This window comes from Miscanthus floridulus, chromosome 12, assembly GCF_019320115.1.
Source record: "Miscanthus floridulus cultivar M001 chromosome 12, ASM1932011v1, whole genome shotgun sequence".
Taxonomy (NCBI): domain Eukaryota; kingdom Viridiplantae; phylum Streptophyta; class Magnoliopsida; order Poales; family Poaceae; genus Miscanthus; species Miscanthus floridulus.
Window position 1 is genome coordinate 67,273,710 of NC_089591.1, and position 15,906 is coordinate 67,289,615.

Sequence of the window (15,906 nt, forward strand, 5' to 3'; positions counted from 1 at the left end):
TGGCTGAAAATACGCCTAAGCATCCCGACCAAAGCAAAATAGCTAAAAAGATACTTGAGCACGCCGATGAGGGTAGCTAACAAGCTAACACCTGAAACGACTGAAACTAAGCCTGAGCATAGACCACAGCAATTTAAGACAAGACCCTCCAGCTACTTGTTCCAAATAGCAAGAGGCTCAGGGGCTACACTGGAGATACCCAAGAACACAAAGATCTACATATAACGAGTTGTTTACATGGCACAAAAGAAGGCCAGACAAGCACTCGACAGATCAAGAAAGGTTGTCAACACTAAGACATATATATAATAAGTTGTTTACATGGGACAGAAAAGTACTCGACAAATCAAGAAAGTTTGTCAAGATAGCGCGCATAATTGTTTACAAGGCAAAGACGAGAGAAAGACAAAGTACTCGGCAATTCAAGTAACTCTGACCAATTGGACAAATCATCCAAGGAATAAACAACAAGGCATCCGAGCAAAGAAGACATCAACAAAAAATCTTCATTCAAAAAGAAGTATAATGTCATATTACAAGGCACGGGCATAAAGGTCAAATACATCAAGCCTCATCATCAGGGGAAGGGATAACAATATTAAGATTATCTACTATTCTACTAGCTAAGTCTTCAACCTCAAGCTCCATCCTCTCAACAACATCAATGTATTCTTGACTATCAGCTTCCTCTGCTATCTTGGACAAAGAAGCCGCTGGAGCAAGAACCCGAACCTAGGCCAGGACATTCTTGGTACACAGTTGAGCGCACCTCTTCACAAACTCTTGGAAACGAGTCGGAATTTGAGGAATTAACTGAGCCCAAGATTGCCCATCATCCGCTGGAGTTCGAAGAACGTCGGCTACTGAATGAAAGGATTTCCACAAAGCTTTCCAGTTTTCAGTAGCCATCGCCAACTTGCCACACAAGTCTTCAATAGTTTTTTGGGCCTGCACAAGATCTCTATCAGCTCCACGCCTAATCAACTTAGCAAGCACAAGTTCCTCCTCAGCATGAGTAATTACCTCCTCAGCCTTATTGTGACTCGTACGAACAAGAGTCTTCATTTCATCAACGCCCTCCGAGAGCTTCTGCTTTTCAACCCGGAGAGCTGGACAAGACAACAAACAACAAGTCAGTAGAAAGGAGAATTTGAATGCAGAAGGAAACAAAAAGAACCCACAATACCGTTGCACTCCTTCTTCACGGCCTCCAAGTTCTTCATGGCCTCCAAATTCTTTTGAGCCTCCTGGATAGCAGCATCCCTCTGCTTCTTGGTCTCAACAACCCGAGCACGAAGAGATTTTTCCTCCTCCTGATGCGTTTGACGCTTAGCCTCCATCTCGGCCCGGAGGAGGTCAAGATCAGCTTTTAGGGCGCTCACTTCGAAAGACAACTTTTTCTTGTTTTCAGACGAAAAAAAGAAGCCGGTATGGTCTCGAGAGAAGGACTGAACAAAAAGAAAGAGAGAAACTAGGTATAGGAACATGAGAAAGACGAATGCCCAAAGAAAGAACTTCAGAAAACTTACTTGGAGTTTTTCTCCAAAAGAAGTCACAAAGGTCACGAACTCTCCCCAAGAAGCAGTCAACTCTGACAACCAATGAGTGGCATCAAATTGATGAACCACATCTTCAGCAGAAAGAGGAGCGGAGGGAGATGGCCGATGCGAAGAAGATAAGGCCAAGGACACATCATGGGAAGTCTCGGCTACCTCCCTAGATGAGTCCATCGCAATGGCCACGGTCACCTCCAGGGCAACCAAGACAGCAGCAGCATCATCACCGAAAGGCCTTGTCACCCCCACAACCACTTCACTAACAGCATGCTGTGAGTCCTAAGGCTTAGTACTTGGTGGCACAACAGAGGGCTGAGAAGAAGTCAACGGGGGGACGAGAGAAGACGAAGGCCTGAAAGTTGATAAGAGAACTCGCTAATGAGAACAAGAGAAAAGGAAAATAGAAGCAAAGAGATGAAGCCAGAAGTCACTCACCCAGCTGTTTTCTTCTTTGTAAAACACAAAGAAGACCTCGCAGGGGGAACGACGGTAGCAAAAACATTACCACTACCCTGTGACAGGAGCGGCGCGGCTGGTACCGGAGCCCCAGAGGAACCCGGTACCAGAGCCCCGGAAGAACTTGGTGTCGGAGCCCTAGAGGAACTCGAGCCCAATGACCGCTTGCTACAAAAGAGCTAAGACAAAGTCAGAACAAGAAAAAAGCGCTCAACAAAACAAAGACAAGTAAACAACTCACCGACGCGCAATGAGAGGCACATCATCGTCCTCATCTTCCTTAGTCTCCAGCAAGACAGCTACAACGCCATCTAAAAACAGAGAGAGAAGAACTCGATCAAAGGCACAAATAAATAACAGAAAGACCGAACATATTAATATGCTCACCTAGGAGCACACTACCTATAACTAGAGTACCTGGATGAGTACTCGGCTGGCGAGACTTCTTGGAAACAGGTAAACCAAATGAAGGGCCATCCGCCTGCCCCCTCTTCGAGACGCTATGAGGACCTCGAGGGACTGGACGAGGAACATATTCTTCATATACATCAACAACTTCGGAAGAAACTCTAGGAAACGATGTGGTGATTTGGAACTTACTAATTACAGAAGCCCTAGCAAGATCCTCTCCAGTATTCACCACGGTAGGGAGGACATCAATGGGGATTGTGTCAACAAAGTTGCGCCCCAATTCCTACAAAGAAGAGTAAAACAACTAGATGAGAAAGATTAAACAAAGGTGGAGACCATAAAGGAAATTAAAAAAGTACTCGAATAAAGAAAAACAACTCACAACAGGAGGAGGGTTCTTAGCGCAATACTCAACAACAGCGTAAGGAACGACGTTCACCCCTTTCAGCATCTTCCGAAAATGCTCGAGCACCTCCTCGTCGGTCAACTCAAGGGCAGGGACCATACGAGAAGGATCCTCTGCCCCAGAGTACTCAAAACCAAAGTTTTCTCGCTCCTTAAGAGGTTGGACTCGACGGTGAAGAAAACTGGAAATAATACCAAGGCCGGTCAAACTTTGTTGTTTTAGAGTACTTATCCTCTTAATAAGCGGCTTGATTGCCTGGTTCTCATAATCCGTCAAGAGTTTCTTTTCCCATCGATCGTTAACTATGGGACCAGAAGAAGAATGAATGGAAAGAGCAGGAATCATGTTGGCGGAATAAAACCACTCGGAACGTCAATCCCTCATAGAGTCAACTAAGTCATAATCAAAGAATTTAATTTTGAGACCCTGACGGAACTGAATCCCACACCCACCAAGAATAGAAGTGTCATCACGGCGGGGTTGTGGTTTCAGACGAAAGAGGAAATGGAAGAGGGAAAGAGAAGGAGGAATTCCAAGAAAGGTTTCGTAAAGTTGAACAAAGACAGAAAGATGGAGGACAACATTGGGGGTAAGATGGTTCAAAGTAACCCCAAAATAATTAAGGAATCGATGGAGGAAGGCAGAAGCGGAAAGGCAGAGTCCAGCATGGACAAAGGAGACAAAGAGGACGATCTCACTAGGACCGAGAGCAGGGACTCGATGCTCGCCTAGAGCTCTCCAGTCAGCAAAGTCCTTGCTCTAGATCAAGCCATCGCTGACAAGCTCGTGAAGCTGGTCTTCGGTTGTTGTCGGAGCTGGCCAAACCTTCTAGGCAGCCATCATGGCCACAAACTCTTGGTTCTCAATCAAAGAAAGGGATGACTCCTCGTCCACGAAGGCTCCCTGGGACTTGTTCGCGGCTTTCTTCCTACCCATGAACTAGCGGAAGCAAAAAGGCACTGGGGAAAGATGAAAGCTAGGACGGCGGCGCTCGGGTGATGGCGACTATGGCGACGGTGGATTTCTGAAAGCTAGGGTTTCAAGGCAAGAGAAGGACAGTAAAGAAAAAGAAGATAAAGGGTCTTTAAATAGATTTTACAGCGATAAAAACGGCCCACCAGGCCCGTTAAAGCACCGTGTGAGAACGCAACGGTCCATTTACTGACATAGCTAAAATGATGGAGGGCACAAATCCACACAATGGTATAATTCAACAGGCAGATTTCAGACTTATCCATCCAGCACTACGATGGAGTTATCAGATTACTGCAAAAAATAACCCGTCAACCATGAAGAAAAGAAGGGCTACCTCACAAGTAACATAAGAACTCGGTTCTTACAGAAAGAACTTGAGAATCTCATGAACAACCAGTACTACAGTGGAAAATAAATGACAACTCAGAAGACAAGATTCTTTCCATTACAAGCGACTTCAAAAATAGAAGATTACAAACCTTACAAGACCTAATGAACTCGGTACCACAAAAAGCAAAGAGGAACCCGGACAAGGCTAGGCTCTGTAATGACTACGTGCCCCAAATTGCTACTCGGAAGGACAAACTGCCATCGGCTACACTGTTTTCTTCAAAGGACTGACGCAGTGCATCTAAGGCGGAAATCAGCAGCACGGCGGGACAACATAGAGCAGAGAAGGCCGGTAGGCATCTATCTACCCAAGACTGATGTGATGCTGGATATGGTGTTGATCTGCACCGGACAGTCTCAAGACAGGCAACAAGGATCAACCCAGAACTACCAGATGAAGGAACGAAGCCCACATCACAAGACTTCCTCCAACTACCGCCACGTACATCCTGGTACAATGCTGTTGCGGGATTAGCCTACCTCTAATCCCTATCACAAGACTTCCTCCAACTACGACAAGACACACAGGAACTACAAAACACGTCCGGGGGCTGCTCTACTTTGCAAACTACCATGTTCACGACCACAAAGGTTTCAATAGAATGTTCAATGAATGAAAACAAGCACTCTGGGAGGGTATTTATAGATCGAAGGAGCGGTGCACATGGACTAGGAGTACCAACGAAATAAGCCTAACAAAGGACATAGTGAAAAGATAGGGCTCAATAATGGAAGACTCAGGTGAGAGGGAACAGTACTCGAAGACGAGCATATTCGGAAGAATATATCAACACAGTACAACCCATGAACAAAAGGCATTTACACTCAACCACCACCATACAACTACACCTGACAATAACAGACTACCAGAGAATATGCCAAGACTCTGCATTCGAGTTCTTCCTAAACAAAACAACCTGGATATATGCTCGGGGGCTGCAAAAGGAGAGGTATATAGTTCTGTCGAACAACTCAGATTTAAGACCCTCCAACTTTTTGTTCTAAATAGCAAGAGGCTCGGGGGCTACACTCAGTGAGTGCACTTTTTTCTTCAAAAAGCGCACGTCACTCAGAACACTTCTTCAAAACAGACGACTTCAAGGCCACAAGATAAAAAGAACCCGGACATAGCTAAATCCGAGCTCTTTCCGACAAAAAGAACCTGAACATAGCTAAATCAGAGCTCTTTTCAACAAGGAAGCTGGGGAACCTTTCAACGAAGAATTAGGAAGATTTCAAGAAAATACCCTCAAGCTCCTTGTGCCAAACAGCAAGAGGCTCGGGGGCTACATCCAAATGGGGGTACTTTTTTCTTCAAAAAGGTACACACCACACGAAGATCTCACAAAGCGCTACACGGTTTCGCTCAAGAAAGCACTCGGACGACGCTTGTTCCTGCTCGACAAGACTTGAAGGAACAAGACAAGGCTTCTAGAACTCAACCATGAAGTGCTCGGGGGCTTGTCGGTGCGGGACCCACGGGATACCTCGCAAGAAAGGGAGAAGAACTAGCCTGACTAGGATTCTTCCCCTGTAATCTTAGTAGTAGTATTATCCTGTAATCCTACTAGGAACTCTCATTGTAAACCAACTAGAACTCTGGCCTCCTGACTATATAAAGGAGGACAGGGCTCTTTGAATCGGGAGTTCAAGAGAACAATTGTACAACACAACACTTTACAATCAATCCAACGCAAAGGCTAACGCCGACTGGACGTAGGGCTATTACTCGATCTACGATCGAGGGCCCGAACCAGGATAAATCGACTGTCTCTTGCGTTAACCGTCGAGTTCTGCATACACTGAAGCCCGGACATACTGCCTCGGATACCCCCGTGGCAGGCTATCGGTGGTCAAACATCGACAGACTTATAATTTGGGACAAAGAGAGTACTAAGTCTGTTTACAAAAGAATATAATTTACATGCATTCTTGATTAACGTGTCTAAATTTTAACCAAATATATATATATTGATAATAACAATATTAATATTTATTACACTGAGTAAGCACTCCCTCTCTCCCTGAAAGAATCGATTTCTAGACCAAAAATTTATCTCCAAAAGAATCAATTTCTAGAGATGAGCGGTCCATCGATCCACGTTAATTTCTCTCGTAGTCTGGGTTGCATTTAACACAACCTCTTTCTCTTGCACTGCTATTGGATACTTCAAACAACACTACTTGATCAGGCTTTTGGTAACTAGAGAGTTATTAAGGTTCATTAGTTTAATAAGGGGCAGCATGATCTTTTATCTTCTTTGCTAATCTATCCTAAAATTGCTAGGAATTCATTCTTTCAGGGACAGAGGGAGTATAGCATAAAAATATATCTCATGGTAAATCTAGTAATACTTATTTCAAATTATAAATATTGATATTTTTTATTTATAGCTAGTCAAAGTTAAGATATTTTAACTTGCCCTTATCAGATGCAGCGAACTTGAAACAGTGGAAGTATTCCCTAACAGGATTACAGTTTTTCTAGGGTTCCTTTGACATAATGGCCCTATTTGGATCCATGGGTTAGAGTTAGTTGGAGCTATTTGAGGCTCAAATAGCTCTAAAGTATCTAAACATGAGGGTTAGATTGGGGTTATTTGCATCTAACCCACCCAAAAAACTATCCACCACATCTGATGCTTATTGAGGCTGTTTGAGGTGGGGCCCACTGGAAAAGCGTTTTTTTTTTCGCCCGCATGCCGCACGGGATCTCGCATTCTCGCTCCCGTTTCGCACCCGCACTCATCTCCCTCCCATTCCCCACACGCGCGCCGCCGCAGATCTTGCCACACGCGCTGCCGCGTCTCCCCAGCCATGCCGCCGCCTCCCATCAATGGACGGAGACGGCTTCGACGCGTGGGGATCGCAACCGTCGGCGAGCGGCCCTGGCCACGCTCCCGCTAGCCTCGCGGATCTCGACCTCAACTCGCAAGCGCCGACGACGGAGGTGTTCCTAGGGCTTGGGCTCTACGTAGCCGTCCTCTAGGGCAACACCGACGAGCTCCTCCCTGGCCGCGTCAGGGGCTCTGTCCTCCCTCCCTATCGCCCACCGCGAGCTAGAGCAGGAGACGCGTGGGCGACTCCGGCCTCACCCTACGCCCGGCAACTCCACTTTGGTGGGTCGGCGGTGGCGGCAGCCGGTCACGGAGGAGGAAACAGTGGCGTATTCCCCGGTGGGTCATCGTTGGGGGCAGGCGGTGTTCGTCAGTGCACGAAACCATCCGGCGCGCAGTACCCGGCCGGCAGCGCACCAACACGGCGTTATGTGGCGGCGGCGGCCAGCGCACGAACACGGTGATCCATGGCGACAGCGGCCAGCGCGTACCGCGTCCCCAAGCACCGAGGGCACCAAGGAGTGCCGTCCGTGGGCAAGCATCTGGCTCCAGCGCTCCCTTTGACATCGATGAAGAATTGGAGGATGATGTGGAGGAGTTAGTGAGCTCCGGCGGTCCCCCGGTGAGCCATGCCAATCGAGCCCAATGGAATGATGCAAATAATGCTTGCTTGTTAGAATTGTGCATAGAGCAACATAGAGCAGGAACATATAATGGTGCACAAATGAGTAGTGAAGGGTACGAAGCTATTGTCGACGGCTTACTTGCTCGAAGGGGGTTGCTGTATACCCATCTACAGGTGAAGAACCAAATAGTCATACTCAAAAGCACCCACTCATTCTGGCGCTACTTGCAAACGCACACAGGGTTAGGGAGGAAACTAGATGGAACAATTGATGCAGAGTCTGAGTTCTGGACAACACACACAGAGGTAAAGCTATGCATGAGTCTGAGTTTCCTAGCAAATTGTGTAGTGTGCTCACCTTAACTAGTTTTTGATCACCTTGTGATGTAAACCTATGATGCAGAAAAAACAATACCTAAAGAGGCTGCAGTGGGGTCCTCTAGGAAATGAGGAGTTGCTTGATGAACTATTCAGAGGGTTCACTGTCGATGGAAGCACAGCCCTGGTGCCTGGAGATGATTATGGTCAGAATCAGGAGCAAGATGTAGGGGTAGAAGAGGAAGAGGAGGAGTTTCAAACAACACCTACAAGTAGAAGCAGCCAGAGGAGCCAGAGGGGAAAGAGGTCATTAAGCAGCAATTCAAGCACTTTGACCAGTCCAGTGAAGAAGAGCAAGAGCCCAATGGTGAAGATTGTGAAGGACATAGCCAGTACCTTCAAAGACTCTATCAAAGTCAACACTACTCAAATACAGAAACGTGCAAGTGACAAGGCAGCATGTTCTGTCGAGAGGTGTCAGGAGCTGGCATTTGAGTGTGGCGTTGAGGAAACTGTTGACTCTATCTATGCTATGTCCAAGATGTTCGAAATAGAGTACCAAAGGTAGTTCTTCTATGGCAAATTAACTCCTCAGCTTAGGTTGGGTTACTTCAAGAAATGGTGCAGGGACAACAATCTGAGCTTAGGAGGTGTTGAGTAGTTCAAGAAATGTGCGTGTTAAGATGTTGATCTTTTATCTATGTGTTGAACTATTATCTGTGTGTGAGGTGTTGAACTATTATGTCTGTTGAACCTATCATCTGTGTGTGAGGTCTTCAACTATTATCTGTGTGATGTGTTGACTTAATGCTATGTGTTGAACCTATTTATCTAAGGGCTATATTAATTTGTTGAATTAATTTCATTTGCTTACACTGCTTCAAGTTTTAGGCTATGTGTTGACAATTTGTTACATGTGTTGAAGCAGGAAGAAGATCAGGGCCCCATGATTGAGGAAGAAGATGATGATGGAGGCAGCACAAGTGAGGATGAGATTATATCCATGTGCTGCAATAATTTGGTGGAGGCCCAGAATTTAATCTTGCAGTTGGTTCCTATCTTGGGTATGTACTCTGATAACTACTTTGTCAAACTACCTAGGAGGGTCACTGGAGACTCTGGTTTGGATTGGGTGCAGGAGACACTAGCTCGAGATACCCAATGCTACAATATGTTTAGGGTTGAGAGACCTTTATTTAACAGGTTACATAATACTTTGGTCCATTCATATGGGTTGAAGTCCAGTACAAAAATGACATCTGTAGAGGCTCTTGCTATGTTTTTATGGGTTGTTGGTTCACCACAGTCAGTTAGACAGGCTGAGAACCATTTTAGGAGGTCTATGGAGACAGTAAGCAGAACATTTAATAGAGTTTTGACATGCCTCCTTAGGTTAGCACATGACATAATTGTACCCAAGGACCCAACATTTTTAGAGGTGCACCCAAACTTAGAGAATCCTGCATTCTGGCCACACTTCAATGACTACATAGGAGCTATAGATGGGACACATGTGAAGGTTGTGGTGGATAAGAGTAAGAGGGTTCCATACTTGAACAGGCACAATGAAACCAGTCAGAATGTGCTTGCTGTTTGTGATTTCGACATGAGATTTACCTTTGTGTTGTCGGGATGGCCTGGTTTAGCACATGACATGAGAGTTTTCAAAGATGCCATAACTACTCATCATCACAAATTTCCACATCCACCACCAGGTATGCTACTTGAACTGTCTTGCAACAATTTTTATCCAATTACACTTGTTCATCTAAGTCTCATTGTGTGCCTTTCAAAATATGTAGGGAAGCTTCTATTGGTGTGGAGCGCGGAGGTGGAGGACCTCCGCCTTCACTGTGCTAATATGAAGGTCGAGGCAGCCATGGCTCGGGAACAGGCCGCCCCTTTGGCGGCGTGGATCAAGGAGTTGGAGGAGGAGCTGACCCGGGCGGCCGGTGATCGGGACACCTTCAGGTCCTAGGCTGAAGAAGTGATGGCCTCTGCCAAGGCCCTCGCTGGGCAGCTAGGGGTGGAGCAGGGTGTGTACCTACTGACGAAAGGCGCCCTAGCAGAGGCCCTCAAGGTGGCCGAGGCATAATGGACTGAGGCTCTGGTCTAGAAGGGAAAGGCTGAGGGTGAGTCATGTTCCCCTCGTTTTACCTGTTTTTCTTGTGTTTGACCCCTAACTTCCTGGTGTGATGCAGGGCTGGAGACAGAGGCTTCCAAAGCGGCTGAGGCTTCTCGGATCGAGGTCCAGAGCTGGAAGGAGAAAGCCGAGGCCTCCTAGGTCGAGGCCCAGCGCTGGAAAGAGAAAGCCGAGGGTGAGTCCTGTAGGGCATCACCCCTGTTTGGTTTATTTTCTTTTGCGCTTAACCCCATCCTGCTTGTTTTGGCGCAGGGTTGGAGAAGGAGGTTTCTCAAGCAGCCGAGGCCTCTATCATAGTGCAGGTGGTGCTCGAGGCCAAGATCAGGGAGCACGACATGCTACAGAGCGCCGCCTGTACCGTCTGCGAGGCCCTAGAGGTTGAGGGGGTCAAGTCGGGCAGCTCCCTTAAGAGCCACTTGACCGCGTTGAGCGGCCAAGTGCACGAGCGACTCCGAGGGGCGCTGCACATGGGTGTCAAGCGTGCCCTGATCGTCGTCTCTTCGCACTATGTCGGCGTCGACCTCGAGGCCATCAGCGACGGCTACATCCTGGACGAGGATGACGAGGAGGCCGATGAGGAGGTCGCGAAGCTGATGGAGGCAGCTGAGGGCCTCGGCACAGCGCTGGCCAAGCTGTTCGAAGAGGAGGTGGTTCCTCCCACGCCATCCGCCGATGCAGGAAACCCTGAACCATGACCTGGGCCAAAGGGGCCATGTAAATAAATTAAGATTATTGTCGTGACGTTTGTGGCCGTCGAGGCCTTTTTTTAAAGTACTTATGCGTCTATGTTTTCTAATCATTTTTACGGTATTTCTGAGCCTCTGCCCTCTGTCTCGTTTCTGAACATATCTCTTGTAAAAACATCCTCGGAGCCTAAGCTGCCCCTCGGGCAAAAGGTGGTGAGGGAGTGCCATAGCCCGGAGGCGTAGGCCGTCTTGTGACTCGGGCCTTTTGGCCCTGAGACAGACTTTCGGTCCTTGGGTCTTTAACAATTGATTTGTCAGAGCGCGCTAGAGAGTTTGGCATAGAATTTTTTTTGAAAAACGAATAAAAATGGTGCGTGGAACTTAGGGGGGAGTCCCCCCTTCTAGCCCCCGAGGGAGGCTCAGTTCTGCAGGGGCAGAGCCAAGTCTCCCTTATGGTGTTATCGTAACGCTGAGGCCCACAATGGGCTCGGGGGGTTTCTCAAAAATTAGAACAATTAAAGAATGCTTCTTTATTGTATTTTGAGAAACAATGTATACAATGCTTGGAAATTTAAGGGTAAAAGCGACATAGCTGTTCTATGTTCCAAGCGTTGGTGAGGATTTTGCCCTTCTCGTTGGCTAGCTTGTAGGTCCCGGGCTTCAGCACTTGGGTGATGATGTACGACCCTTCCCATGGCGGGGTCAGCTTGTGGCAGCCCTTGTTGCTCTGCCTTAGGCTCAGCACCAGGTCGCCCACCTTCAGGTCTCGACTTCGAATGTGTTGGGCTTGATAGCATCATAGGGCTTGCTGGTACTTGGCTAAATGTAGTAGTGCAACGTCTCAGGCTTCCTCCAGTTGGTCGAGGGCATCCTCGCGGGCAGTGCGGTTGCTTTGTTTGTTGTAGGCCTACAGCCTCGGGGAACCGTACTCTAAGTCAGTGGGGAGGATGGCCTCAGCTCCATAGACTAGGAAGAACGGTGTAAACCCCATGGCTCGGCTCGAGGTGTTCCTCAGGCTCCAGGTGACCGATGGGAGTTTGGCAAGCCATTTCTTGCCAATTTTCTTCAACCGGTTGTATATTCTTGGCTTAAGGCCTTGTAGGATCATGCCGTTGGCACGCTCTACTTGGTCGTTTGTCCTAGGATGTCCTATGGTCGACTAGGCCACATGGATGTGGTGGTCATCGTAGAACGTCAGGAATTTGTGGCTGGTGAACTGCGTCTCATTGTCGGTGATGATGGTGTTTGGAACCCTGAACCTATGGATGATATCAGTGAAGAACAGCACCGCTTGCTCAGACTTGATTCGATTGATCGGGCGAGCCTCGATCCACTTGGAAAACTTATCAATTGCTACCAGCAGATGGGTGTAGCCCCTGGGGGCCTTCTGCAGAGGCCCAACCATGTCGAGCCCCCACACAGTGAACAACCATGTGATGGGGATGGTTTGGAGGGCTTGGGCCGGGAGATGCGTCTGCCGTGCGTAGTACTGGCCTCCCTCGCAGGAGCGTACGAGCTTGGTGGCATCAGCAACAGCCGTTGGCTAGTAGAACCCTCGGCAGAAAGCATTTCCAATGAGCGTTCGAGGCACTGCATGGTGCCCGCAGGCTCCTGCGTGCAAGTCCCAAAGTAGGGCTCGACCTGCCTCGGTGGTGATGCATCGTTGGAGGACGCTAGATGGGCTTTGCCTGTACAACTCAGCATTGTTGAGGATGTAAGTCTTGGTTCACCAAGCAAGCCATCAGGCTTCAGTCCTATCTACGGGAAGCTCTCCTCGGACGAGGCAATCAAGGAACGGGCCTCGCCAGTCTGTGCCCTGGTTGGCCTCAGGAGGCTCCGTGTTGACTTCCATGACCTCAGACTCGGCCGAAGGAGTCTCAGCGATAGAGGGTTCCTCGAGCCCTGTGGTGGGCATGATCGGTGGGCCCTCTTCCGCTGCCGAGGCATAGTCGATGGAAGGCTTGTGGAGCTCTCTAGCGAAGACATTCGGGGGGACTGGGGCCCGTGCCGATGCCATCTTTGCTAGTTCATCCGTGGCCTCGTTGAATTTACGCGCAACGTGGTTGAGCTCGAGACCGTCGAACTTGTCCTCAAGGCGACATACCAGTTTGCAGTACGCCTCTATTTTGGGGTCATGGCAGTTTGACTCCTTCATCACTTGATCGACAATGAGCTACGAATCGCCCCATACATCGAGATGCCGTACTCCAAGTTCGATGGCGATTTGCAAGCTGTTGACGAGGGCTTCATACTCGGCCGTGTTGTTGGAGGCGGTGAAGTAGAGCCGAATCATGTAGTGCATGTGCACTCCGAGGGGTGAGATGAAGAGCAGACCCATGCCTGCCCTGGTCTTCATCAGGGACCCATCGAAGTACATGGTCCAACATTTCGCCTGGACTTGAGCAGGTGGCAGTTGGGTGTTGGTCCACTCGGCCACGAAATTGGCTAAGACCTGAGATTTGATTGCCTTCCGAGGCACAAAAGATAGGGCTTCCCCCATGAGTTCAACAACCCACTTGGCTATCCTACCCGAGGCCTCTTGGTTATGGATTATCTCCCCTAGGGGGAAAGATGACACCACGGTCATCGGGTGGGACTCGAAGTAGTGATGTAGCTTGCGTCGAGCCAAGACTACGGCGTAGATCAGTTTCTGGATGTAGGGGTAGCAAGTCCTAGTCTCGGAGAGCACTTCGCTGATGAAGTAAATAGGTCATTGGATGGGTAGGGCATGCCCCTCTTCCTGCCTCTCAACCACTATGGCTGCGCTAACCACCTGGGTTGTTGCGGTGATGTAGAGTAAGAGGGCCTCGCCCTTGGCCGGTGGTACCAGGACAGGAGGATTGGTCAGTAATGCCTTGAGCTTGGCGAGGGCTTCTTTGGCTTTAGGGGTCTAAGAAAAGCGTTCCGATTTCCTCAAGAGGTGGTACAGAGACAAGCCTTTTTCGCCAAGGCGCGAGATGAAGCAGCTTAGGGCCGCAAGGCATCCCATAATCCTCTGTACACCCTTGAGGTCTCGGATTGGTCCCATGTTGGTCACAGCCGAGACTTTCTCCGGGTTGGCCTCGATGCCGCGTTTCGAGACTATGAACCCCAAGAGCATGCCTCGAAGGACCTCGAAGACACACTTCTTGGGGTTGAGCTTGATGCCCTTCTATCTGAGGCATTTGAAGGCTATTTCTAGGTCATCGATGAGATTGCTGGCTTTCCTAGACTTGACCACGATGTCATCCACGTAGGCCACAACGGTCCGCCCGATGTGTTCACCAAAGACTTGGGTCATGCACCACTGGTATATGGCCCCTACATTTCTGAGGCCAAACGGCATAGTCACATTGCAGTACATGCCGAATGGTGTGATGAAAGAAGTCGCGAGCTGGTCAGATTCTTTCATCTTGATTTGATGATAACCAGAATAAGCATCGAGGAAGGATAGGGTTTCGCATCCCGCAATGGAGTCAATGATTTGGTCGATTCGAGGTAATGGGAAAGGGACTTTTGGACATGCCTTATTTAGACCGGTGTAGTCTATACACATTCTCCATTTCCCATTTTTCTTCTTAACTAATACATGATTAGCTAACCACTCTGGATGGGATACTTCCTTGATGAACCTGGCCGCCAAAAGCTTATGCACCTCCTCGCTGATGGCCCTACGCTTTTCCTCGTTGAATCGGTGTAGGCGCTGCTTCACCGGTCTGGAGCTAGCCCGGATGTCCAAGGCATGCTCGGCGACCTCCCTCGGTATGCCCGGCATGTCTGAGGGACTCCATGCGAACATATCAGCATTCACGTGGAGAAAGTCGATGAGCATGACTTCCTATTTGCTATCGAGGGTGGCGCTGATCCTCAATGCCTGGTCATTGGAGCCGATGGGGTCGACCGGGACGAGCTTGATGGTTTCCGTGGGCTCAAAAGTCCTGGCACGACGCTTGGAGTCAGACGCCTCGTCACCAAGCCGATCAAGGTTGACGATGAGGGTCTTGACTTCCACAAGAGCCTCGGCGTACTCGATGCATTCGACATCGCAATCGTATGCATGCCCATATGTGGACTCGACCGTGATAACGTCGTTGGGACCCGTCATCTTAAGCTTGAGGTAGGTGTAGTTGGGGACCACCATGAACTTGGCATAGCACGGATGCCCCAGGATGGCGTGGTACGTCCCCTTGAACCCAACCACGTTGAAGGTGAGGACCTCCTTGTGGTAGTTGGAGGGAGTACCAAAGCAAATGGGCAAGTCGATGCGCCCGAGGGGTCGCATGCGTTTCCCCAGCACGATGCCGTGGAAAGGCGTGGCATCACCCCGGAGCTACGACTAGTCAAGCTCTAGGAGCTCCAGGGTGTTGGCGTAGAGGATGTTGAGGCCGCTGCCTCCATCCATCAACACCTTGGTGAGCCAGGTGTTGTCGATGATGGGGTCGACGACAAGTGGGTACTGCCTGGGGTTCGAGACATAATCGGGGTGGTCATCCTGATCAAAGGTGATCGCCTCCCGAGACCAATTGAGGTACGAGGAGTGGCCACCTTCACCGAGAAGACCTCTCGGCGCTCCCTCTTCCGCTGGCGTGCTGTGAGGCACGCTGAAGGCCCACCGAAGATCATGAAGGTGTTGTGCACCTCGGGGAACCCGTCATCCCTATCGCCGGTGCCCCTCTTCTTTGCGTCGTCATCGGGGAGCCTGAGCTTGGTGTAATAATGCTGGAGCATGGTGCACTCCTCGAGGGTGTGCTTCACCGGGCCCTGGTGGTAAGAGCAGGCTTTCCTAAGCATATCGTCGAAGAGCCCGAGGCCTCTAGGGCCTCGAGGATTTTTGCGTTCTACGGCCGTGACTAGGCCGGCCTCTAGGACTTCTTGCTTCCTCTGGCGACCCTTCTTCTTTTTCTTGGAGAGGAGGGGAGCTGAGGCCTCAGGGGCCTCGTCCCTCCGCTTCCCCTTGGCGTCGTTGTCAGGGAAGATAGCTCCGATGGACTCTTCGCCCAAGGCAAAGTTGGTGGTGATGTCGAGGAGCACGGCCACCGAGGTCAGCACATTTCGGCCTAACTCTTAGACCAGGTCTCGGTAGGTGGTGCCAAAGAGGAAAGCCTGGATAATTTCCGAGTCATC

General features: G+C 49.3%; 2 protein-coding genes and 1 pseudogene across 2 annotated transcripts; 2 read left to right on the forward strand and 1 right to left on the reverse strand.

Annotated features, from left to right (window-relative positions):
* Positions 1–7,498: 7,498 nt before the first annotated feature.
* On the forward strand, positions 7,499–8,635 carry LOC136496033 (uncharacterized; annotated as a pseudogene).
* Positions 8,636–8,920: 285 nt separating this feature from the next.
* LOC136496034 (uncharacterized) lies at positions 8,921–10,812 on the forward strand. Its single transcript, XM_066491777.1, has 3 exons — positions 8,921–9,689; positions 9,777–9,926; positions 10,370–10,812. Exons 1-3 carry the CDS (start codon positions 8,921–8,923, stop codon positions 10,810–10,812), a joined length of 1,362 nt encoding a protein of 453 aa, XP_066347874.1.
* A 3,808-nt stretch (positions 10,813–14,620) lies between these two features.
* On the reverse strand, positions 14,621–14,923 carry LOC136496035 (uncharacterized). Its single transcript, XM_066491778.1, has one exon. The coding sequence runs from the start codon at positions 14,921–14,923 to the stop codon at positions 14,621–14,623; it is 303 nt and encodes a 100-aa protein (XP_066347875.1).
* Positions 14,924–15,906: the final 983 nt, after the last annotated feature.